The 26,509-nt window shown below is 39.2% G+C and overlaps 1 protein-coding gene across 1 annotated transcript; it reads right to left on the reverse strand.

Moving 5' to 3' along the window:
• Positions 1-42: 42 nt before the first annotated feature.
• OGA (O-GlcNAcase) lies at positions 43-26,401 on the reverse strand. The gene is made up of 16 exons (XM_084903772.1): positions 25,702-26,401; positions 21,419-21,470; positions 20,932-21,029; positions 19,288-19,418; positions 18,801-18,972; positions 16,850-16,948; positions 15,354-15,638; positions 14,417-14,575; positions 13,363-13,976; positions 12,816-12,990; positions 9,605-9,690; positions 8,545-8,649; positions 7,778-7,863; positions 7,318-7,510; positions 3,370-3,529; positions 43-2,153 (listed from the first exon to the last, which is right to left on the reverse strand). Exons 1-16 carry the CDS (start codon positions 25,898-25,900, stop codon positions 2,017-2,019), a joined length of 2,751 nt encoding a protein of 916 aa, XP_084759898.1. The 5' UTR covers positions 25,901-26,401; the 3' UTR covers positions 43-2,016.
• Between the last annotated feature and the right edge of the window lie 108 nt (positions 26,402-26,509).

Genomic DNA, 26,509 nt, shown 5'->3' on the forward strand with positions numbered 1-26,509 from the left:
CACAGAAATTAAGTTTACACAGTACACCACCATACACATTCACTTCAAGTTTTATTTTGCCTCTTGCATGATCTTCACATAATTTACAGTTCGTTTTCTACAGGAACTGAGCTGTGATCTAAACAATCAAGGAAATGTCATTCCAACTTTAATAAATATTCACAACCATAGAAGGTAGCATAGCATTTTACAATCCTAGAGTGATGAATGTATAGGCATGGACATCTGGTTCTCAGCATCTGTGACCAGAAGACTAGCCAGTTATTAAAAGCCAAGAAAAAGCCACAAGCGAACACTAAAAGTCTTGATTCATAGGATGTTGGCCCTGAAATGCTCCAGATAAAATGCCACAATTATTCACTAGTGTAGAAAACATATTTAAAGAGAAGCCCATGACACTAAGCTGTTTAAACCAATCTTGTAGATACTCCTTTCATACCTCAGCCTTGAAAATGCAAACGTGGTCCAAACTTTCCAACCTACTATATCCTATCAGTTAGAGGTTTCTTTCTTTCCTCCCTTCATCTCCCCTATTCAGTGCCACTCACGGGCCTTGGTGGAAGTCACTAGTGGAACCCCTTCTAGGTACCACCGTTGAAGACGCTCTCAAAGCCCATCCTGAGGGAATCCTATGAAGAAAAGTATGTCTCAAGTTTCCTTTTCCTTGCCCTTTCCCTCAGCTCAAAGTTAATCATCTGATACAAAACTACAGGGAAGCTGATAATAAAACACTGTTATAAATCTATGAAGAAGTCAGCCAGTCATGATGAAAAAATGAACCCTGCAGAAATTACCTACTAGCCTCATGCTCAGAACCCTTAAATACACCAAATCTAAATTAAAATACATGAAGCTCTCAGAATCTGTAAAGGAAAAATTAACCATTAAGTCATTGATTAAAGTATACTCATTATTTGTCTCTTTTAAAAATTCAATACAAACATGCAAGAATTAGGCTGTGACTTAATAAAACCAGTAGTAACAGGTCTTGAAATGAAAGGACAACTGATCTGGGGGCAAATGGGACCGATCAGTCCCTGAACCCTACTTGACAGATGTCAAACTAACATCACACATGCTGACCTGTATTGAGGTTAATTTCTAGAAGTGACTGCACTTGCACAGATTGAGTCCTATGAAGTTAGGCTCTCATACCCAAAGTGGTTGTGGCCTAGCTTAGGTGAGAGGCACTTTAAAAATAAAACTTCCAAAAAAAAAAAAAAAAAAAGCCTAAACCAACCAAAGGCAAAAAAGTCACTTTCCACTGACTTATATTATTCAAAGTGCCATCCTGAATCACACCTTTCATTTTCAAAATGAAACAAAACCGGTAAACACAAAGGTAGGCAGATCACAGCTAGTTTATATACAAAAAATTTACAAGCTTGTCATTTTTAGGCTTTTGCCACAAACAAATGCACATTTGTCCCTACAAAGCACAACAGGCCTGAACCAATCATCACTACTGGAGACAACTGGCCATGGCTTTACAAAAAGCAGAATAACTGCCCAAAATTGAAATCATTTATTCAGCTTATACTACGCCACAACCATCCCACTTGGAATTTCCACCCTGAAGGCTCTGAAATCCACTAAATCTTTCTCATCTCTGCCATGTCCCCAAAGAATGAGACATTTCATTCAATAAGCCAAGGAGGATGACAAATGATTTTGATTACTCTAAGGTGAAAAATGCAACCACACTGGATGCAGAAAACAGTGCTGACTACATTTATTGAAGACCCCCTTCCTATAAGCCCATGTAAGAGGACTTGACACCTAACACAAGACCCAAAAAGGGGCCCACGTATCTATTTCCTATGGGATTTGCTGAATACTATCTTCTAACCAGTGAGTAGTCTCAAAATATGATGCATGAGTTTTACATAGTCTTCTTTGTTTCCAATCCCAATTGACTCATCTGTGGCCGCTCCAGAGGCTGAACTGTATAAAGACCCCAACCACCACCCACCAGGTGAAGTTAAGAGACTTTCGGACAGTTCATGGTGCCAAATGTCACAGGCTTCGACCAAGTATAACCACATCCTTTGGAAATCCTTCCATTTTTGCAATTTCAAAACAGCCTAACTTGCTGTAAAATTCCAGAATTCTTTTATCATCTGGTCTCACTTCACAGAAAGCCCCTCGGGAGCCTAGAAATAAAACAAATAATCAAAATACATTAATAAGTAGAATTACGGATATAAATTGACTACTCTTTTAATATATTTCAAACAAATCATAGTGGGAGCTTATCTATTATTAGTCTACAATTTTTTAAATTTGTATTAATACTAAATGAATATTAATGATGATGATTATTAAATACTATAGTGATAACTATCTTAAATGAATATGTTAACTAGCTTGGACGTGGTTATTTCAAAATGTATTTCCAATCATCAAGTTGTACAATAAATATATACAATTCTTAACTGCCAAATATACCTCAACTGAAAAAATTCAACTGTAAGTGCAACTCTTCTCCAGAAAGAAAACCTTTTGGGGAAGAGGTCGTAAGAGACCTTAAAGCAAAGGTTACCTCTTTGCGGGCATATCCCCAGTAGGGGGTGTGCAAGAGGCGGCTGATCGATGACTCTCTCTCATCGATGTTTCTAACTCTCTATCTCTCCCCCTTCCTCTCTGTACAAAAATCAATAAAATATATTTAAAAAAAAAAAAAAAAAAGGTTACCTCTGCTTGATGTTTTAATATTAAGTTCTAAGCACAACACTAAGTATGCAGGGTTGTTTAAATTATCCCACAAAGGGACAACACTGACTCAAATGATACAAAAATGCAACAGGTGCATTCTCAATGTATCAACCACCCTCTAATGAGCTGCCCGCTTTTATATTGCCCAAAAATTACAGTTAAGTTTTTTTTTACTATTTAAAAAGGCTGTTTAAAAAACACAACAACATAAACCATATGCGGACCTTAAAGCCTAGCATACTTATTAACTGGCTCTTCACAGAAAAAGACTGCATACTTATGTAAAACCACATATTTTTGAAGGTTGAGTTTAGCCAAGTTTGAAGAAAACGGGTGTCTGTATTCCTAAATGAAATTTCTCCCCAAGGTTCATTTAATTTTCAACTATCATTTATGAGTCTCTGGCAAAATAAATATATCCTTATGTGTTCACTTCTCATTTACTTGAGGCTCAAAATAAGCATTCATTGTGTAAAAGAGAAGCATTTTTCAATGATTAATACTCAAGCAATTCTTGCACAATAATTCAGAAGCCAAATCATAAATGGTGGAGAAGGGAATGTACATTCACTATAATTCACTTCTTTTTAACCTAAAACATAGTCCTATCCCCACCTAACCCAAACACCAGCAACTCCACAAATATGTACTCACCATTAGCCTTCAGTGAAGATAGGAGGCAAGCCATCATGCTTTTGGCTACACTTGGGTCAGTTACTTTTTTATGAATATCCACCTTTATCAGAGAAGGGAAGTTGGCAAGGAAAGTTTCTGGCAACACTTCCTGCTCTTCATGGAAACTCAACATTATTTTCTAAAAATTAGAATTTTCTAAAAATTAGAATCTGTTTTGATTTTCAGTAACCACTCATTCTATATTTATATCCCAACTATAGAACTCAATAACAGGAAAGGAAAATAATATTCAATAACTCCTCTAGTCATATAATTATCACATGGAGAATTAACTTACAGTTCTAGCTATAAAAACATTTTCACTTTTTAAAACTTTGTCTAAATATAGTATATGCTATATTTAGGATCTTGGGACAGAAAGTGGACTTTAGTGGGAAAACTGATGAGTAGTGAAATTTATAGTAATGTACCTAAGTTGGTAGACTTGGACAAATGTAGAAAATGAGTGAGCGATATAAAGGAACTCCATAGTCCTGCCAGCATGGCTGAATGGTTGAGCATAGACCTATGAACCAGAAGGCCACCATTCCATTCTGGGTCAGGGCACATGCCCAGATTGCAGGCTCAGTCTCCCAGTAGGGGTATGCACAAGGCAATCAATGATTCTCATCACTGATGTGTCTCTCTCCCCCTTCCACTTTGATATCAATAAAAATATATTTTAAAGTAAATAAAGGAACTCTGTGTTATCTCTGTAACTCCTTTAAATTCAAAATTATTCAAAACAAATTTGTTGTTGTTGTTGTTAATCCTCACCAGAAGCTATTTTTCCCATTGATTTTTAAGAGTGTGGAAGGGAGGGGTAGAGAGAGAACATCTATGTGAGAGAGAGACATTGATTGGTTGCTTGCTTCCCACACGTGCCCCAACATGGACCAGGGATCAAGCTTGCAACCGAGGTACATGCCCTTGACCAGAATCGAATCTGCATCCCTTCTTCAACCCATGGACCAATGCTCTAACCACTGACCAAAACCAAATAAAATTTTAAGTTTGTCTGGTTTTCATAAAAAATATGAATGTGCTGCCGGGACTGGTTTGGCTCAGTGGATAGAGCGTCGGCCTGCGGACTGAAAGATCCCGGGTTCGATTCCGGTCAAGGGCATGTACCTTGGTTGCGGGCACATCCCCAGTGGGGGGTGTGCAAGAGGCAGCTGGTCGGTGTTTCTCTCTCATCAACGTTTCTAACTCTCTGTCCCTCTTAGTTCCTCTCTGTGTAAAATCAATAAAATATATTAAAAAAAAAAAAAAAATATGAATGTGCTTAACACTGAACTGTATACTTAAAAATGGTTAGGATGTTAACTTTTATGTAATGTACATTTTATCACTTAAAAAAATATATATATATATTTATATATATATATATATTTATTTTTTTTTTAATTGATTTCAGAGAGGAAGGGAGAGGGAGAGACAAAAACATCAATGGTGAGAGATAACCATTGATCGACTGCCTCATGCACACACTCACTGGGGATGGAGCCTGCAGCCTGGGCATGTGCCCTGACCAGGAAACGAAACTGTGACCCTTTAGTCTGCAGGCCAACACTGTACCCATTAAGCCAAAACCAGCAAGGCTACATTTTACCACTTTTTAAAGAAAGTTTATTAATAGACACATTTTATATGGTCATTCTTTTTATGTTCCTATGCTGAAAACAATAATTGTCAGATATGGAGCAGCAACACATCAACAGTTCAGTCACCAGCATTCTGCAGTCAGTGTTAATGCAATCCCTTAGTGATGCCACTCCCAACAGCCTATTTCAAAGCCACCTGTCTAGGGGCAGAAGATAAAAAATAATAATAAAACTAGAGAGAGAATGTGAGTACACTGGTATAGAGAGAGTTTCAGAAAGGAGGAGCAAACTAAGAGTCCAATATATACCTGAAAGTATTTCTTGAACATAAGAAATTATCCTAAGAAGGAACTATTTTTTAAAATGCATGTGTTGCCCAAGCCGGTTTGGCTCAGTGGATAAAGCATCAGTCTGCAGACTAAAGGGTCCTGGGTTCGATTCTGGTCAGGGGCACATAGCTTTGTTGCAGGCTCTTCCCCAGCCAGGGCCCTGGTCAGGGCAAGTGCAGGAGGTAACCAATTGATGTGTTTCTCTCACATCAATGTTTCTCTCCATCTTTCCTTCTCTCTTTCACTATCTCTAAAAGATCAATGGAAAAATATCGAGTGATATTTCAAACAATAAAAATGCATGTGATGGCCCTGGCCAGATAGCTAAGTTGATTAGAGCATCGTTCTGATATGCCAAGGTTACAGGTTTGATCCCCAATCAGGGCACCTACAATAACCAAACGATTTCTTTATATAAAACCCTAACATGCAAATAGACCAAACAGCAGAACCACCCAGTCACTATGACGTACGCTGACCATGAGGGGTCATGCGTTTAACATGGTAGGCATCAGCCACGACAGGATGCTGGAACAGGTGAGTGGGGCGCCAGACCAAGGCTGGGCTCTATTCTCTGTTATTGGGGTGAGCCTCTATTGGTTATTGAAAATTCGTTGCTCCCGTGCACCATAATGCTGCCCAGCACTCATACCTACTGCTGGGGCTGGTGCCAGCCCCACTGGTACCCACTGCGGGTGCCTGGCACCAGCCGCTATTGCTCAGTGATATCAGTAGGTGTGAGCAATGGCTGCCAGCCCCAATCGCCTCAGGGCTTCTCCACCTCCCCCTGCTCCTGAGGGGCAATCAGGGCAGCAGCTACCACTTTTTAAAGTAAATCCCTTAGCGAAGCCACTCCCAACCAGCCTATAACTACTTGTACCCCCTGACAGCCCTGGCCCCAATCGCTCCTCACCATCAGCAGGTACAAGTGGGGCTGGCACTGTCAGCACGTGGCAGCCATGGCAGCGGGAGTGGGACTGCTGGCAGACAGGACATGGTTGTGGGGGGCTGCAGTGGAAGGGGCTGGTCAGGGGCACAGAAGATGGGCCGAGAATCACCCCTGTGCCCACCTCAGCCTCAAAGCCCAGTTTCTTTCAAGGTGCACTGGGCCCCTAGAGTGAATGCATAAATGGGACAAAAAGATGTCTTTCTCTCTCTCTAAAATCTTTTACAAAGTGATGTGTGAATAAAGCTAGTTGTGGATAGATATATAAGTAAAATAGTGGGCTGTTTTTTAAATATATATGCAATATATAAACCAAAATAATCATTAATTGACCAATGTGGGGCACACTTTTTTTTAGAGGAAAAATCCACTGAAGTTGAAACAGACATAACAAGTGCTCCTATCAGAAGGCAGACTCTCAGAAGCTCACCCCTATTGTTTCAATACAACGAGAAAAGCTTTACTAAGAAAGCCAGCTTAGCTTCCTGATAACCAAGCAAATGTTGTCCTACACTTGTCCTGAGTACCCAGAGAACATTCTTAAGTTTGGTGGGGAAAAAAGCAGGAAGGTTGTTTATACTGTGTTTTTACCCAAGGAAGTATTAGAACTATGCTTCCAAATCAAAAACAGTCCTAACAATGAAGGAACCATAGAAAATAACATAAGAATAAGCCCTAAGGCCCTAATCGGTTTGGCTCCGTGGATAGAGCGTCAGCCTGTGAACTGAAGGGTCCTGGGTTCGATTCCAGTCAAGGGCATGTATCTTGGTTGTGGGCACATCCCTGGTGGGGGGTGTGCAGGAAGCAGCTGATTGATGTTTCTCTCTCATCGATATTTCTAACTCTCTACCCCTCTCCCTTCCTCTCTGTAAAAAAATCAATAAAATATATTTAAAAAAAAGAATAAGATTCTTTTCAAAAAGAAATTCAGGAAGCACTGAGATTTTAAGATGGGCCTACTTTTTTTTAAAAAAAGTATATGCTTACTTTTTAATAAGTACTTATTCAGCAAAAATTACTATAGTGGAATTCTAAACCTGTGCATTACCTCCGCCTCAGAGAGTTCTTTGTCACCATTTGGCTTGGTATACTTCTCTTGCATGAAGGGAATCCAGGAAATTTTACATTTTTTAATGAAGGGGGTCACGTCTACAGTGCCCAGGGCATAACCACATATGCCATCTTCATCTTCTAGGACAAAGCAATAATCCAGGCTGAGGGAAAGCAGCCCTCCCACTAACCTGCTCAGAAGAAAAAAGGCCAGAGTGAGTTTGTAAGTTACTAACACAAAATACAGACTTCAGTAATGTTAAAGCCCCAAGTATTTGAATGACAACCTATGGAAACTATACCTGGTATCTGAAAAAAAACTGGAAATACACACATCTTAATATTCAAATTTAAGATTTCTAAAAAACTATTTCCAGTCATCACCTCCCCTCAACCTTTATCAGGCTTTGAAATGTCTACTTCCCAAATCCAACAAATCCAAATACTTCATCACATACTTGTCTCCAATAAGGTCAGGCTGACTTTGAAAAGGTAAACCCACTCCATCGTCATACATTTCTCTGCAAATCTTGTACACGGAAGCCTGGAAATACAATCTAGTTAACTAACACATCAAGAAAAATTGGCAACATAACAATGTGATTTATAAGTCAGACTGTACTTCTAGGACAGGAGGTAACAAAATGCCTGGCCTGTCATAATTATCAACCTTTGCTGTTTTAAATAAAGGTTTACTCATTGAATCATAGTTGTAAAACCAGTAGAAAGTAGCATGGTTATAGTAAACATTACAAAGTGCTTTGCAGAGGGTGTATATAGGCAGTAAGTAGTGAATTCAAATCCAGCAAACTATCAATTGTCTGTTTTCCAGGATATGTTATTGTCTTTAAACAGGCTTTCTTTTCTCTGTAGCTGACTGTCACTAGCCTGTAGGCAATTCCCAACTGAAAATTATAGAATACTAATACATTGGAGAAAATCAGCCAAGACAACATATCATTTAGACAACTTGGACTGGTCAGTAATTTCAACTTTGAATACATTTCATCTAGTTTTTTTTAAGGGAGGAATTAAAGACCTTAGCACAAGATAATGAATTTTTAGGTTCTTCCTTAAATATATCCCCTCGTCCACGATCAATGTTTAGTTAACTCTATCTAAAGTTCATGTTTTAAGACAGAACTAATTCTTTTAACCAGGAGTTCAAAAGAAAAATAGGAATAAGCACCATAACCATACACCAGGCTGGTAGACAGACAATTACCTCATCTTTAGGAAAATATGGTCTGATAGTATAAACTTTGGAGGTAGGAGTCAGAGGGGGTGGTTGAAAAAAGAGATCATTTGCCCCATCAATTGGCAGCAAACGCTGTGGGAGGGAAAAAAAAGATGGATTAGTGTTGGCAAGATATTCATTTTTTTACATGAGTGTACACTGCAGACTACCAACTTAATATTAACTGGCTACTGCAGGCAGACCTAAAGATGAGGGGTGTACTATGTTTTACTAAAATAAACACTTCTTTACTGGGGGAGGGAAGTGCTTCTGAATAGAAATTACCCTAACTGAATTACATAGTTTTAGTGGCTTATTAATAGGGATTTAAATTTACAGTAAAAAAAAAAAAAAATCCATTCCAATTATGACAAATTTCTTTTCTTTTTTTTTTTAAATCTCATATAGACCATCTTTCTACTAAAAGATGGCAGAACAGAATGTCAGAAGGAGAGGTTTGGTCTGAAGAGGGTTATCTGTCCAGGAGACGCTTTATCCCCAAAGCAATGCGCTTCAGTTTGCTGTGCACAGCAGAGCACCTGTTGGGGGGAGAAAAGTAGAGCACCTGAAAAGTCCATGAACAAATTCTAATAGCAAAAACGCTTCATATGTCGTTCATATTTTCACTAACACTGTTCTTTCAAGTGTTTTATTTATAAGATAATTGTGAAAGTATCCATAAGCTCTTTCACCATCATTTGGATAATTATTCATCCTTTTTGCTCATGGAGTTTCCACTGGCAGACAAGCATGCGCGCATTGTGCATTGCGGGCGCAGATTAAAATGCTGTGCGACCTGCAAAGAAACAATGTGAAGTGTACCTAGAGCCGCTGCGCTTCGCAGGCGCGGGGGGAATTGGCAGCATCTCCTTCAGAAATTACTGTGAAAGAGGAGGAAAATTTGATTTAAAATCCAGCTATGTAACTAAATTGAATTTGGGACTAGAAAGCCTTCGGCAGACCAATCCTTCCAGCCATCTGATGCGCAACATAAGGTTTCTCATAAAACAAAGAAAATGTCAATTCAGTTGTGAATTCATATTGATACCTGGAACTCTCCTGCTAGACCGCCTCTAAAGGCCCAGGGTTCTTGGTCTCCAATTAAGAACTGTGCTGAAGAATGACTACGACACCCTGTTGAGATCAGATCCAAGCGGAGAATGTTACGAGAAAGGGGATTTCCTGAGGTCTCAAACGTCCAACAAACAAACACTTTGTGGAAATAGCTCTCTAAAAATAATAATCCAGGGTTTCAGGACAAGGCTGTGATAATTTTTTTTAATTCATAATAAAATTTCAATACTAATATTTTTCCTCTGGTTAATGATCAATATTAAGAGTTCTATCTTTAATTTTTGGAAGGGAAGCAAGTGTCAAATTTGTCTGGGTCAAGTTTATATATTGTCTAGAAATAACCATAAAAATCAAGTCTGCTGCTTGCTCTGTAGTAAAATTACAGTAACTATAAAGTGAAATGAATGAGACATTTTATTATCACAGCCTATGAAGGAATTAAACCTGTCTGAAGTCACATTTTGAGGAAGGGTACAGGAAAGGGGAAAAGGGGAGAAAAAGGGTTAATCTTGTCAGAAGACTAAGTTCAACAGAATAAAAGAAATTGTCCATAAGTTGGCCACGAGAACAATAAATTTTTTCTAACAAGGACAACTCAGATTCAAACTGGGTAGTAATAATACCAGCCTGACAGAAACTGCGAACTAAAAAGAGCCAACTGATGCTCCCAATTTGTCCAGAGCTAAGATATACTTTTCTTAAAAGTATGACAATATCTGGCTCCTCTGATTGGCCATTATATTCTTGGCAGTGCACTGAATAGATGCTTGAAGTAGCAGGCTTTGGGGTCCAGAAGTCAGCATTAAGGTTTATCATTTAATCACCTTCATATTCACATGCAATAAAGGCAGCTAACAATAGAGATAATTAAAAGCAAATATGGGGAGGCCAAATCAAAATCATCTGCCTAGTCTTCTGACAAGATAAGCAGCGCAACATAGGTCTTTTCCATTTGAAGTCAGCATTCTACCTCCTGTTCAAGTTAACAGTCTCATCATCAGTACAAGGTATAATGTGCTAGTCAGACAGTCCCAAAGCAAACCAATTTTTTTTGTTGTTGACAATTCAGGCCCATTAATAAATTATTATATTGAGGTTTGTCATTTTGTAGGGGTAGGGGTATTTTAAAAAAGAACATATAATGTAATATTTGTAAAGTAAATACGAATAGGGTAAAAAATTTTAGGCTATGAAGAGAACTTGCCCCATTCCATAGCTCAGTGTAAATATACACTGCAGGAAAAAACTATACCTCTCAAACTTTAAGATAAGCCAATTTCCCCTGCCCCCCACTTTGAGACTACAATGTAACTAGCACTTCCAACTATCACAATAAAAAGGTGCATGTACGAAGAGCTGTGTAAATAAAAACATGGTTAATGCCTCAGTCGCTGCGCAAACGTGACTTCAGTGCATATCTACTGCCCTTAAATCTACCTGAGCTACCTCACAGATAGAACCTTTCAATTTAAACTAATTAATCGGGACGCGCTGTGAACATCTGCCGCTGTCCATCCATTAGTAGTAGACACTTGTGCTGAGGATTCTCCCATCTGTACACAATGGGGAAGAAGATAATAGAAGTCGTTAGTAATCAAAAGTACTGCACAGCCACATTCTTTAAAGGACTGAATGCCAGCTGGATTGGAGAGAGGAGGAAAACAAAGGGTTCTAATTGGTAATTCCCTGAAATTACTACAGAACCATGAACATGGTTGTGAGCTTTTAGTAAGCTTTTCAAAGATAATCATTTAAAACTTCTAAGGTGCTCTGAGCTTGAGATTGTACAACAGCTATCTATATAACTTGAGAAAGCTACACCATCATTGCACAAAACAGAGGGAAAGCCTGAGAGGAAACAACACAATATCTATATAATCAAGAATTTAATTTTTATTAATTCTTGAATTAAAAGCTGAATATCAAATGTTTTAAGAGATAGTTTCTCAAGCTCAATAATCCAGATTTCAGAGTAGAAATTTAATATTTAAAACCCTACAAGGGTTAATTATAAGCCTCAGGCCAGAAGCCTGGAAGGCAATTATTGCCAACCAACAACCAACATAGAGGTTTCGCCTGAGCCAAAGAGCAGAAATCTACCACAGAAAAGAGGTATCTCTTGGAGCCTTTTAACAAAAGGTAAAAATTCTCTCTTCTACCTGTTTTGCTATATGTATGTGCTATATGTCCTATATTTTCAAATTAACAATCAGAGACTAATCTTAGCTCCTAATTAATTGTGTAACAGGAAACTTATTTTTTAATATTTAAGAACCCCAAATACATAGGTAAAAAGTGAGAAATCTCATTGCCACTACTTCTTAGTTAATCTAAGCTCACAATATTTCACACATCTTCTTCATAACCAAGACCATGTAACCCATCATTGTATTTGTGACTACTATGAAAACTATGACATATCAGTTAGCCTTGCTGCCTGCTGCGTGCTGCATTGTAAGTCCATTACATATTCCTTACTGCTGGAATGATAACCTGGAAATGAAATGAGGTCTCTGGAGAAACTTGGCCATGCTGGTGCTTTTTATCAAGTTTTAACATTAATAAAAAAAAAAAAGAGAGAGACATAAGAAGTCCATTTAATGGACAGATTTCTTAGGGGGCTGTAACTTCCATCCCCTGCTAAAACCAATTACTTGGTAGAGATAAAGAAAAGGCCATGTGAGGCAATACTAAGTAGCACCAGAATAGCCCACTACTAAAGCTCGCATGCGCACAGGGCTGGGAGGATGGCTTCCTCTTGCCAGGCCCCTTAGGTCATTTCGGCAATTGTTCTGTTAAAGGGCATTAAGGTTATCAAGACACAGCAAGCAGCAGAGAGCTTACATAGCCACAATTCATAGTGTCTCATCTCCAAATCAGACAAAAGTGGGATAAAAGGGTCCCATCCAGGAAGCATTCAGTCAGAGTAAGTTAAAGTCAGTACTGTCTAACACAATATTTATGCTGAATTAGCCCAAGGGAGAAAAATCAATATATTCAATGTATTTACTGAGACTTGTACCTCAAGTCTGCAACAATGGCTACACGTTTGAAAAAATTCTAGGCAAAGAATTTAAAGAGTTGGAAATTTGCAAATTCCCTAAATGTTTTTCTCCTGTGGGATAATGTCTTTTTTTCTTTAAGGGACAATATATCTGGGAAGAGATTATTCCTGGTGCACCTACCTAACCACTGTACAAAAGACTTCACCATAGACATTATACTCTTGATGTCCCAAACGTAGGAGTACATGTCATAAAGGATTGTCCTGTTGGCACAATTGGAAAGCCGAGTGAACATTCCCATCACTAGTCCACACATTTCTTCAAACTTGGCTGCTCGTGACCGCCATTCTTCAATCTATTGAGAATCAATAAAAAGACTCAAAAATTTGGAAGCTTAATAAAAATAATCTAAAACAGTTCTAAATTAAGCTGTTTGCTATCAGGTGCCTGCTTAAATTCTTTAGACATCAATAAAAGTGTGTGTTAACTCAAACTGACAAATATTCCTAAAATAATCAACTTTGACTTTCCTTCATTCCTAACTGTAAGGTCAAACTATAGAACTCTATGTACCAGATCTGGTAGAGTGCACATCCACTTTATAGAATTTATTTTAAGATCTGGTCAATTTTCTGCCAGTTACCAGTGTACTCATTTTAATACCTCCTCCATATCATCAACATGGGACCTATCCAGGCTAGAGAAGCAAATAAATAAACATACTCACTTTTTCTGAGTCCTTTCCTTTACAATTGACACTGACAACACTGCTGTTTGCTCGAAGCCACTGGAACTCGCGTAACATCTGTGCTCCTTTGGGTCCATGCTCATAAGGTAAGTAGAACAGATCAGCAAGTAACTGCAAATCCTCCAGAGTCACTGGCTCTACAGTGTACAAAGGCTTTTCATTTGGAGCTGGCACAAACTGCTCCTTGTTTATCTGTTCATCAGTCTGCATAGGGGCAATATCGCTGATGCAATCTTCCTGCATAGACATCTCTGGGGATTTTGATTCAGCTATGCTCTCTTTATCAGTGTCCATTGGTTTCAATTCCTCTGCCATTTTAGCTTCTACAATTTCAGTTAATATTTGATTGTCATTCTTATGGTCTGTTTCTTCTTGTTTTTCCACTACCATGTCCATGGGTTCCTCATCTGACTGTTTCTTTTCTTCTTCCTTGGTCAGAACTGTCGGTTCACTACTCAAGGCTGCTCCCTGACTCATAATGGGCTCCTGGTAAACCGTTGTAACTACAGTTGTGGAATTTAAAGAAGGCGATGTAACTAGGGGAGTCCCATCAACTACACTTGATTTAGCTCCACTATGTGCAACTTGCCTACCTACAAAAACAAATTGTCACAAAAATAACCAGAATTAGAAACAGAACAAATTAGATCAGACATTTTCTTATATCTGTAACTGGAACTTCAGTTTGAGCTTCCAAATAATGTAAACCCTGAGTAAAGTCTAAAATCACCAGGGAAGTGGAGAAAGAAGAAACAGATGATATACATTCCTAAATGTGCCAATACTTATTATTCTCTTTTGAAGATCTGCATTTAAAAACAGTTAAATAAGTATCTCAAAATAAATATTTTTAAAACAAATTAGCATTCTAACAAGATAACTATTTACAACCAAGATTTAAAAACTTTACTCTTCTCTAGAGCCCTAATCATTTTGCCTGGTGGGCCTATGGCAAGGCACATCCCAAATGTTCTTTATTTTTTGACTCAACCATGTGATCCAACCCCATTACAAAAAATGGCCCAAAACTCACTGCTGTACTGATGAGGTACTCCAAAATCCTGCAACCATTCTGTTAAAGCTAACTTTAGAGCCATCTGTGGACTATAAAGTACATCAGTTTCAATATCTTCATCACTGCCTTCATTTTCTAACTTTATTTGGATTGATACAGTACTGTCTTCACTGTCAGCTGCAAAAAAAAAAAAAAAAAAAAAAAAAACAGTTCTGATTACAAAAGCCTCCTGACAGGGGGACAAATTGTTAGAGTACAACCAGAAAAGCAAAGAACCAAAACAACAAACCTTAACATAAAAGTGCAAGACCTTCACCGAACAACTTCACCTAAAAGTCATATAAATGTATCGCTAAATGTAAAATCCCAATTGAAATTTTAAAAAAAACAATAATTTTAGAATTACTGGAAAAGTCATTCATAAATGCCCGAGTACCAATTATTGGGAATGCTAAGTTAAAGGCACTATTCTTTTCATAAAGAAAGCATTCCCTACCCTTCAGGGGCTTATAACTTAATGGGTAAATAATTATGAAAAAATAATGGGCAAACTAAGTGCATGGGGGGGGGGGGGGGGAAGAGTACAAGTGATTAGAGCAGGGGTCCTCAAACTTTTTAAAGTGGGGGCCAGATCACGGTCCCTCAGAGAGCTGGAGGGCCGGACTATATGAACTACTAATTCCTACTGTTAGCATAACACTAATAGACTAGTTAGAGTAGTCAAAGGTTAAGTGACATTTTAAAAACAAAAACCTGAGGCCAAGAGGTTATTAGGTAACTTGTCCAAATCCATTCAACCCTTCTTCTATCATATATGTACACATCTTATTCATAGAACTAAGTAACATACCTTTAAAAAAATATCAAACTGTGACAACAAATGAACACTTATTTGCCAATGTCTCTAGTTAACCCAGCTCTTCTCCCAAGGTCAAGGGTTAAGTGGTATACTTACTCATCACTACATCTTTTCTCACTCCATTCATGTTTGATTTGTACCAGGTGGCAAGGGTATGGATAGCAACATAGTTGGCTTCAAATTCGCAATTTGGATTAGTCAGGACTCCTTTTAACCGTGGGATGAGTTCTGTGGATCTTCCTTTGTATGGACCCAGAAATAGTCTCTTCTGATCATAATCATTAGCATGAATGTTATCCCAGATTACCGGAGCTCTCTTAATAATCTTAGAAACCTCTTCAATGGACTCTACTGGAATTTCTTTAGAAACAACTTTGGGACCTAGAAATAATGACGTTTTATTAAAAAACCCTCACCCATGGTTCTTCAAAATATACCGCATACAATAGTTAACTGTGTTTTCTTTGTTATATGGATACTTTTTAACAACTTTTCTTTTTTAAATCGATTTGAGAAAGAAATATCAATTTGTTGTTCAATTTATTTATTACTTTCATTGGTTGTGTCTTGTATGTGCCCTGACCAGAGATTGAACCTGCAACACTCTAACCAATTTATCTACCCAGTCAGGGCTATTTTTCTTTGTAAAATAATGCAGCAACATGTCTTTTTACTCAAGTTTTATTCACCTTCCCACCCCAGTATTTCTCCAGATTCCTAGAAACAGAATCAGTCAAAAAGTATGAAAATTTAAGGTTTGGGCAAGCTTCCTCAAACTGATATGCTAATAAGAAACAGTTTTTTATGTAAACAATTTCTTTTTCCAATGTAACATAGTATATCCTTAATTAGAGCCCAATTAATCTAAACTCTGGGAGGGTTTCTGACCTTTTTTAAAAAATATATATTTTCTTCTTTTACAGAGAGGAAGGAGGAAAAATAGAGCGTTAGAAACATGGATGAAAGAGAAACACCGATCAGCTGCCTCTTGCATACCTCCCACTGGGATGTGCCTGCAACCAAGGTACCTGCCCTTGACCAGAATTGAACCTGGGACCTTTCAGTACGAAGGCCGACGCTCTATCCACTGAGCCAAAACGGTTAGGGCTGATCTTAATTCTTAGAATGAAAGCTCATATAGCTTTCTGATTACTAGCTATCAATCTACAATAGTATGCCAGCTTTCATTTTATATAACAAAACAATCTCCTAGGGCTGAGATCAATACCCGTTAGCCCAGTTCCTATAGATCTATTATTTATCAGTATTATTTATCACAGATGTTTCTTATACTAAGTGAAGAGTGAATACTTTGTAAAAAGAGAATTTTAATAACGAAGTTTTCTGATTAAGGCTCAGTTTTTTATGAAGTATCCAATTAGGGGGAGAGGGGGAGTAAAGGCTGGGGCTGGGGGCAGGCTGGGAGAGGACAACGGGGACACGGGGACACGGGGACACACACACACACACACACACACACGTAATCCTTTCAACAATAAATAATTTTTTTAAAGTATCCAATTAACCAGAACAACCAACTTCTCTAGGTTCTAGTTAATTCAAGTATCACGGTATAAATCTTAAAGACTTACCTGTCCAAAGCACCTCAATTCCAGGCAGAAGCTTTTCACCCACAGTCCTTAAATAAGGAGACTGAGACACATTTGGATAACAGAAAGTGCCACAATATTCTGAAATGTAGGGGGGAACATAAAATAGTTAGGAATGAAATGGTCATGAGTTTTTAAATGGAAAAAATATGTCTACTAATACTAAATTCTTTTCATCCATATGATAAAGGCCTCCATGTCATGCCCCAAAGGAAATGCAAATGGGAAGTTCATTTAAGAATAAATTCATTTTTTTAAAGTCAATTCACAAAACCTAATATTCTCCCTCCAATATTTGAGTACAGATCAATCCTATGATCACAGAAGTTTACTGCAGAAATAATTTAAGACTTTAGCATTTTCTACATAATTCTGACTCGTCTCCATTTTTTGAGTTACAATCAGAGGCCAAATAGACTGAATGGATAAGACCATTAACAAAGAATGCAACATTATGGTCATGGATATTAGTACTCAACTGCAACTAAATTACAATTTATAGTGAATTAAGTAATTCCAGTATAATCTTATTGAACGAACATTATTTGAGTACTCATGTAGTATCAGACCACCAAAATAAGGTTACTGGCTCACAATACTCAAGACAGACACACAAAGTTAAATAAATTGTCTAAAATTTCTTAGAACTTATTTTCTCTTCCTGAATAAGAAGTTAATTCTTGGGAAAATTTCTTCTAAGCTGAATTTTGAGAGGCAATTAAAAGAGACTAAAACATTTTCAATGGAAGAAAACATTTAAGTAAAGGAAGGAGGGGAGGAAAAAGGGAAAAAAATTATTAAGCTTTCTATGCTGACTTCTGAAAGTAAGAGACTCGTTGGGAATGGGAGGAATGATAAAGGACAGATACACATGGGCAAAAAGAAGGAAGAGGCAGGAAGAAATAAAAAACGACTAAATTAAAATCTATGTAAATGTGTTTTTTTTTCTAATTTTCATTTTGATACTAGAAATCCTGTAAATGTAATGTCCATATACAGTAGCTCTCCTTTGTCGGCTGGGGCTACATTCCAAGACCCCAGTGGATGCCTAAAACTTCAGGTGGTACTGAACCCTATATATACTATGTTTTTTCCTACACATACAAACCTATGATAAAGTTTAATTTATAAATTAGGCACAGTAAGAGATTAACAACTAATAACAAAATAGAACAATTATACCAATATATTGCACTGTGAATGTGATCTCTCTTATTGTGTTGTACTCGCCTTTTTCTTTTTCTTAAATATATTTTATTGATTTTTTACAAAGAAGAGAGAGGGATAGAGAGTTAGAAACATCGATGAGAGAGAATCATCGAACAGCTGCCTCTTGCATAGCCCCCACTGGGGATGTGCCCGCAACCAAAGTACATGCCCTTGACCGGAATCGAACCCGGGACCTTTCAGTCCGCAGGCCGACGCTCTTTCCACTGAGCCAAACTGGTTTCGGCTGTACTCGCCTTTTAACTTAATGGAAGCACCTTACAGCTTCTCTTTGGCATATCTGAACTGCCAGCATCAATACTCTTGTGCTTTGGGACCATTATTAAGTAAAATAAGGATTACCTGACCACAAGCACAATTCCTTAACAGTCAATCTGACAACCAAACAGCTAAATGCCTAGTAGGCAGGTAATGTGTAATATTTTCCAACCGTGGTTGACCATGAGTAACTGAAACTGCAGAAATCGAAAATATGGATAACGGGGGACTACTGTACTTCCAGTACTAAAAATACATAAAATCTTTTGCCTATTCAGTTATCATTTATTAGGTCTTAGTTTAAGACCTTGAGAAATATCTTCTAGAAAAAAAATTTCTATCTTCATACACCCGAGAGAGAGGGTTCAGCACAATAAAGCCCAAACACGGTCCTCGGAAAGGTATGTATCTATTTCAAAACTAAGTATAAAGCTATTGTATACAATACCTGTGGGACAGAAGAGGAAAGTTTCCGGCTCTCCTAGGTACTGATAAATTTCATTTGTGATGGAGACCTGAGCATGAGCGAAAGAACTGAAGACCTCTTTATCTGCTGCACACATGTTATGGTCAATATCATCAAAAAGCAAGGCAAATGACCTGCACCCAAACTGAGAAACCTAGGGAAAGAAAAAAACAAGAAGCCTTACTAGCTCATCTTAGAGTAAAAAGTATAGAATTCCAAAATTAAAGCATATACTTAAGTTATATTTAAAAATCACTTATAAGCATTCTTTTAAGAAAGTACTTATGCAAAATAAAGTTTGAGAAGCGCTGATACCGCCAGTAAACTTTAGAAAATACCCTTCTATCAAAAGCATTCAAGTAAAAAATCTATACAGAAACAAAAAGTATAAATTTGGTTTCCTTTTAACACCATAAAAGCAACACAGAAAACTTAGTTTCAGGTACTGATTCAGGGAAAAAGAAGTTACCTGGTCAAGTTTGCGTTTCAATGTAGAAACTTCCTTGGGATTAGAAAAGGTAATATCCAATCCAGGTGAGATAGCATAGATGAACTCTATCTCATATTCCCGTGCAGCAGAGATGAGAGTCATAAGTTGTTCTAAAGAACAGAGTCCATGTTTTTAGAAAGCAGCATAGAAAATAGAACCTCACCTTTTGATTGAAAAGGTCATTTCTCCAATTTACAATGAGTCAAAAAATTTAATTTCACAAAATTGTTATGTTCAATGTAACAATAAAAAGAAAATGTTTGTTTTTTTTTTAAACCAGGGTTAAGTGATGGCCTTAACAATCCTGCCCCCTCATCTTTATAACTACAGGAAAAATATTCATTACAGATTTTAAGTTTTTAAAATGTTCTAGTTTTCCTAAATAAACTGAAACACTATTGCACAACACAGAATATATCTTTAAATAAGTTTCAGTGGTATCTCAAAATACATTTTGATTATGGATCACATTAAAGTTCATTACCAGCACCTCAAAAAAAACAATTAAGTTGAAGACATTTATAAAAAGTAGTAAACACTTGATGAAGATGGGATTAAGTTTTAATTGCTTCTTCATAATTTAAGAAAACTTTGTCTTCGGGGCCTTGGCTGGGCTCTCTAACCATCTTGTATGTACATCATTTAATTCCAAGTATGAAAATGTTTCCCCATTTGTCGCCCTAGCCAGTTTTGCTCAGTTGGTAGAGTGTCGGCCTGTGGACAGAAGGGTCCTGGGTTTGATTTCGGCCAAGGGCACCTTCCCAGGTTGTGGGCTCGATCCCCCGTGTGTGATATGCAGGAGGCAGCCAATCAATGATTCTCTCTCATCACTGATGTTTCTATCTCTCTCTCCCTCTCCCTTCTTCTCTGAAATCAATAAAAATGTATTTTAAAAAAAGAGCAAAGCCATTCTCTTATTTATTTATTTATTTTTTTTAAAAGCACCATTTATCTAATTTACAACAAGGTTCTGTGATATACTTTACGAATTTTATTTAACTAACTCAACATAAAAACACATATAAAAACAGTTAGAAATTGCTTTTCACTTCAGTACAGGCCTGAACTCTGGTGAGGTCTTTATTTTAAATAAAGACAGGACCAATAATAATAATCAAGTAGTCAAGACCAAAACATACTTAAGCCTAAAGGAGAATGATCAAGAACACTGGTCCTATCTTTAAATTTTTGGTATTTTGTTAATGGATTTTTTTTTTTTGCATTAACTTTGTTTAAAATTGCATAAAATATTACTTATCCCAATTTTTTTTGAGTCCTATAAAATTTGTGTCCAAGATGGGTGCCTCATTTGCCTGGCTCCAGGCCTACCCCTACTTCGGCACCCTTTCATCAGTAGCCCACTATTTAGACCACTGGCAGAAGTTAAAATGTACAATTTATGACCACAGAACAGATGGAGTCAGACCAGCATCCCCATGAATCACACCATGGCTACGCACAGTTAGCACTAGTCTTTCAATCTGCACTAACTCATGTAGTTACCAAATAGAACTAACTACAAAGTGAAAAAAATACTTAATAAAATTTTTATACCACTATATTAAAAATATAGCTGTTTTCTTCACACATTCTGAATTTATGGATTAAAAAGAAAAAGATTACCAGCTTCCTCCACTGAATACATCTCTCGCCAAAACATCCTATGTTTGTAGTCATCTTTTGGGGCATACAAGTATGTATTTAATTCCCATTTCTGGAGCCTTGAGGGGAAAGAAAATTGCATTATGTATAAACAGGCACATGCACAGGCTGTAAATCTCATCTTCCTCCCTTTTGTTGAAGCATCTCTTAAAAAGCTAATAATATTCTGGAACTGTAGCTTTTAACCTTTTTGTGGAATTATAAAAAATATTACAACAAATGTCAGCATACTAAACAGTCTTAACTAAAAACACAACAACTCCAAGTGAGGCAGGTGAAGCCCAAAATATATTGGTTTGAAAACCAATGGCTTAGGTTTAGAAGAGGTAAAAGATCAACTTCTACAACTGAGAAATCATCAAATTGCATCTGGCTTCTTGTTAGTATTTCTTCAAACAAAAGGAAATGTTAATGATTTCAGACTCTCCATCATAAAATAAAAATTTACCTTCTAAAGAGTTCTTTTCTCTGTTCCATAACCCAAGGTCTTCCATAAAATCCTGGATTCAAAGTAAGAATAAAATTATTTTCAAGTTTCAAAATCCGTTAAACTGTATGCGAAAAAGTAAGTTACAAAACATACAATACAATCCCATTTTGTGAAAAAATGATGTGTAAAATTATACCAAAACCTGAAGGGTATTTAGTAAGTAAAACAGTAAGGTGTCTTTGGGTGGTGATATTATAGAGGAATTTTTTTTATTAATGTTTTAAATATATCTTTATTTATTTTATTTATTTATTTATTTATTTATTTTTATTGATTTTTTACAGAGAGGAAGAGAGAGGGATAGAGAGTTAGAAACATTGATGAGAAAGAATCATCTATCAGCTGCCTCTTGCACACCCCCTACTGGGGATGTGCCCGCAACCAAGGTACATGCCCTTGACTAGAATTGAACCCAGGACCCTTCAGTCCGCAGGCCGACGCTCTATCCACTGAGCCAAACCGGTTTCGGATATAGGGGAATTTTTATTCCCTTTTTGTTTGGGTCAATTTTCTGATTTTTCTACCATAAACACATCTATAATAATAAAAGTGTAATATGCTTATTAGACCTGACATCCTTCTGGATAACCCTCCTGAGGAAGCTGGGGATGCAGAGGGAAGCCAGAGCTGTGGAGGGAAGCTGGTGGTGGTGGCATTAACAGGGTAAGGAACGAATTTCATGCATTGAGCCTCTAGTTTAGGGGTGTCGAACTCAATCAGAGAAGGGGCCAAAATCTAAAATCCAGCCTAAATCGCGGGCCAAATGGTTTACTGAACAGTCATAAACTGACAATGTCATAAACTGACAGCGGAGTGCAGTGATGACAGCGCGGTGCGGGCCACATTGGAAGGCCTGGCGGGCTGGATTTGGCCCGCGGGCCTTGTGTTGGACACATGTGCTCTAGTTACTTATAAAGTCATTTAAAAACAGCAAAAGAGCCCTAGCTGATTTGGCTCAGTGAATAGAGCATCAGCCTGTGGACTGAAGGGTTCCAAGTTCAACTCTAGTCAAGGGCACATGCCTGGGTTGCAGAAGGCAGTTGATCTATGATTCTCTCTCATCATTGATGTTTCTCTCTCTCTCTCTCTCTCTCTCTCTCTCTCTCTCCCCCCCCCTCCCTCTCTCTCTCCCCCTCCCTTCTTCCCTCCCTCCCTCCCCCCCCCTCACTTCCTTTATGAAAACAATAAAAATATTAAAAAACAAATGAACAACAAAATAGCCCTGGTCGGTGTAGATCAGTTGGTTGGGCGTCATCCTGGACACCAAAAGGTTGCCAGCTGGATTCCACATCAGGGCACATGACCAGGTTGTGAGCTTGATCCCCAGTAGAGGGTGTGTAGAGGCAACTGATATTCATGTTTCCCTCTCACGTTTTCACACTGGTATTTCTCCCTCTCCCCTCCTCTCTCTCTCTCAAAATCAATTCAAAACTCTTCAAAAACAAACAAACATAAAAACAAATAAACACTCTTATTTCGGGGGGGGGAATATATATATATATGTATGTATAAATCTAAATTTTAAAAAATTTATCTCAATCTTACAATGGGGGAAAGAGAAGCAAGTAACCCAAAACTGCTATTAGTAACAACTACTACCTAGGAGGGGAGTTAAACTGCTTTTAAAGAAGGGAGGGGAGATAATAAGTAAGGTTGGGGGTGGGGAATCAAGAACAGAATTAGAAAATAACCTGACTGACCCAACTTTATCATCAAAATTTTCAAAGGTCCTGATATAAAAGGAACCCAAAAAAACACCTTAAACTACATTCACAACAAATTCAACAATGGAACTGGCCCAAACTGGCTCAAGCAATCTCAATTCCAGAGCAAAGGTTTGAACAACTGATAATTAAAGGATATTACTTGCTCCAGAGTGTCCCAGGTTTGGAGCAAAGCACTATAATGCACATTGCAGGAATCAAATTTGCAGACTGATGACTTTAGTAGTATAAGCACTAAACTGATACTGGAGCTCATTGTTGTGCTAATCACACTTTACAAACTCGCCTAACCTTTATTTTCCCTCTCGCAGTCAAATATATCTGCAAGAGATTATTAGGACGACCTCTCAGAAGAACCATGAAGAAGGTTAAAATTGCATTTTGAATACAAAATGGTGTCTATACACACACACACACACACACACACACGCACACACACACACACAGCCAGTACACACAATCTACCTATGAGACGAACTTAAAACCAAAGTTTCTGAAATGGACTAAACTCCGATATCCAGACAAGATGGTTACTCTGCACCACAAACAAGGACACTGACAGCCCTCCCCCGAGAAGCATTCATCACACACCGATGTGTGAAACCAGCAATCTTCAATCTGGACAATGCAGGGTTACCCTCTTACAGGTGCTCACCCTCTGAAGGTGATCTTGCTTACAACAGTAGGTAAATTTTATACAAGTCTTTATAGCTTTCCTAGAACACTTAACATTATCATTTTTCTCTTAAAGGAGTATGCATTAAACATCACTTTAAAGCTGCCTCAATATAGAAAAGAATCACTTTCAGAAATCCTAGCTTTGCTCTTCGAAAGTCAGGTTGGTTTTGATTAATTGGCACCAGAAAGAGGAAGCAGTGCTATTACAAAGAAGTTAAAACCAACAGAGAAAACAAAAAAGGAATCCTGACATTTCTTTCTATCCCCGTTCATTTTAGGAAGAGTGCCGACTTACAAGTATAAAAACAAACAAACAAACAATTATCAGGTGCTTAGTAGCCACCAAGAAAATATACGAGGGAATGGGACAGAGGTAGGACAACACATAAGAAACAAGAAAAGTCTATTCTCTAAGAAGAGTAGTTCACTTTCAATACCATTCTGAAAAACAAACCAATTCACTCAAACTACAACAAGCTTTTATCTAATTACTGAAGGTAAGTTTCCTTAGACTCACTCTAGTCTAAGATTTCTGTATCCTCCAATATTAACTCCAAATACAAAAGTAGTTTTCCATTCTGTCTTCCCCCAAATTCTGCATGTTAACTTTGAGCTGTTTCACTCCTTACTGAAAATTAGTCTGTTCTCAACACCCTACAATTTACCTAAAATGTAATAACTATCACCCATCTTTCAAATGTGTACACTATGCCAGCAAATTGCAACTGGTGTGAGACAAGAATTTTTAAAACATGACAACAGCCAACACAATAGCTATCCGGTGTGAGTTAATCAACACTATACCTATCTTTTTGTCAGACTGGCAAAAAAATCAATTTTTTAGTGTGCTGCAGATTTTCAGTAATTAGTTTATATGTGCCATGAAATGAAAACTGCTGAAAACTGCTGCTGTATACCGATAACACTGATACTAAGAGGGCAACAATCCTTTTCCATGCTTTTTTGTTTTTTTATAGACTAATTTTTATGCACTTTTACTCCTATACATGCCATTGACGTATAGGAGAGAATAAAGCAGACAGCTAGGAAACCCTGGGTCGGCCAAAATACTTCAATAAATTCAAATCCATTTGTATATGCTGTACTCGAGGAAACGGTAACAATGTAACTAGTGAACGCTTCCAACGCCACATATACAGCGGAATATTTGCCCATTGTATTAATAAATCGTGTCATTTCCCCCAACTACCAAAAAAGTCCATCGTTCCAAAGCGGGAAGGGAGGTCTCGAGGGCATTCTTAAAACCACGCCTGCAGTCACTCAATTAAAATTCCGTATCTCAGATATTAAAACGAAAGCTCCTTCCCTCGGAGGGGGGCAAAGCACTGTGGTTGTCAAGGGGCAACTTCCTGGGCTGCAAGTGAATCTTCAAATGGGGGGGAAGGGGTAAGACGGGCCAGCAAAAAAAAAAAAAAAAGAATTCTAAGCTAAAAGGAAATAGTAAGACTGTCGGCCTACTGTGCTTCTCTCCCCTGCAGGAGTACAACCAGCATCCGTGTGGGGTTATTTTTTCCCAAGAGGAACATCCCCGGGAACAGACACGTAAGTACAACTGGGAGCCCAGCACTCGCTCCCGCGCCGCCTCCGCAGAGAGGCTGGCTCGCAGCCCGCGGCGGGTGGGGTCGGGCTTAATTGCCAGAGGGGAATATGACGCCATTTAAGAACCAGAGGGGAGGCCTGCCCACCTCCTCGCCTCTCGCCTGGGTGAGCAGGGTCCAATTTCAGCCCCAGGGCTCCGAGCCCCCGGCACCGCCCCCCCAGGTCAGAGCCTGTTAGTCCTGGGGGGCCGCTCCCGCCCGGCCCGCGCAGAGCGCTCACCTTCCACCACGCCGCACAGGAACTTCCGAGCCCCTGCGGCCGCCCCGGGAGCCGCAGCGCCCCCGGCCCCGGCCGGGGTGTCCTCCCCGGGGGCCGGCGCGGCCGGGGGCTCCAGCGCTGCCCCCGCCGAGCTGGCAGGGTTGGCGTTGAGCTCGTTCTCCCGCTCCTCCAGCGCCGCCTGGCTCTCCTTCTGCACCATCCTCCTGGCCCCGGCCGCCGCCGCCGCCACCGCTACGGGCCCTCCTCGGCCGCGGCTCCTCCTCGGCCTCCGCCTGCCGGACCCCCGGGCCAGAGCCGCGGACAGGGCCTCCTCCGCTCCAAGTGCTCGGCTCCCGGGCTCCTGCCCTTCCCCCTCCGCCCTTCCCCCGCCCGCTCCGCAGGGACCCGAGTGCCCGGATGAGAAGGGCGGCGGCGCCGGAGCGAGCCCTTTGTCAGCTGCAGCCGCAGCCGGAGCCGGCGGAGCGGGAGGCCTAAGCCCAGAGCGGCGCTGCGCCTCTGGCCCGCGGGAGGCAGGCGGCCAAAGCGGCTTTTCTCCGTCCTCAGCCGGCCTCCGCTGCCCGCCCTGGAAGCCCCGTTCTTCCGCTGGTTCCCCCCCGAAACCCCGAGAGGTCTCTCCGGCCGCCGCCGCTACCACCAGCTTCCTGTTTATCCGCACTGCGCCTGCGCCGGAGACCGGCTCAGACCGGTCCCCTCAGCCCGCTCCCCCGCCTCCCGCAGGGCCGGCCTATCGCGAGCCTTTCGGCGGGGAGAAGGGGAAGCGGGGAGGCGCGGAAAGCGGAAGGTAGTGAAAGCGGCAGGATGTACCACT

This window comes from Pipistrellus hanaki (genome assembly GCF_964339955.1).
Source record: "Pipistrellus hanaki genome assembly, chromosome: 14".
NCBI lineage: Eukaryota > Metazoa > Chordata > Mammalia > Chiroptera > Vespertilionidae > Pipistrellus > Pipistrellus hanaki.

Excerpts from the sequence above, each read along its gene's own strand:
- OGA (XM_084903772.1), bottom strand. The coding sequence starts at position 25,900 with ATGGTGCAGAAGGAGAGCCAGGCGGCGCTGGAGGAGCGGGAGAACGAG. Across the intron at positions 7,864-8,544 it reads CATATTTTCCTAAAGATGAG|GCTTCCGTGTACAAGATTTG; the intron begins GTAATTGTCTGT and ends TTGTATTTCCAG. Across the intron at positions 2,154-3,369 it reads ATCTTCACTGAAGGCTAATG|GCTCCCGAGGGGCTTTCTGT; the intron begins GTGAGTACATAT and ends TTTTATTTCTAG.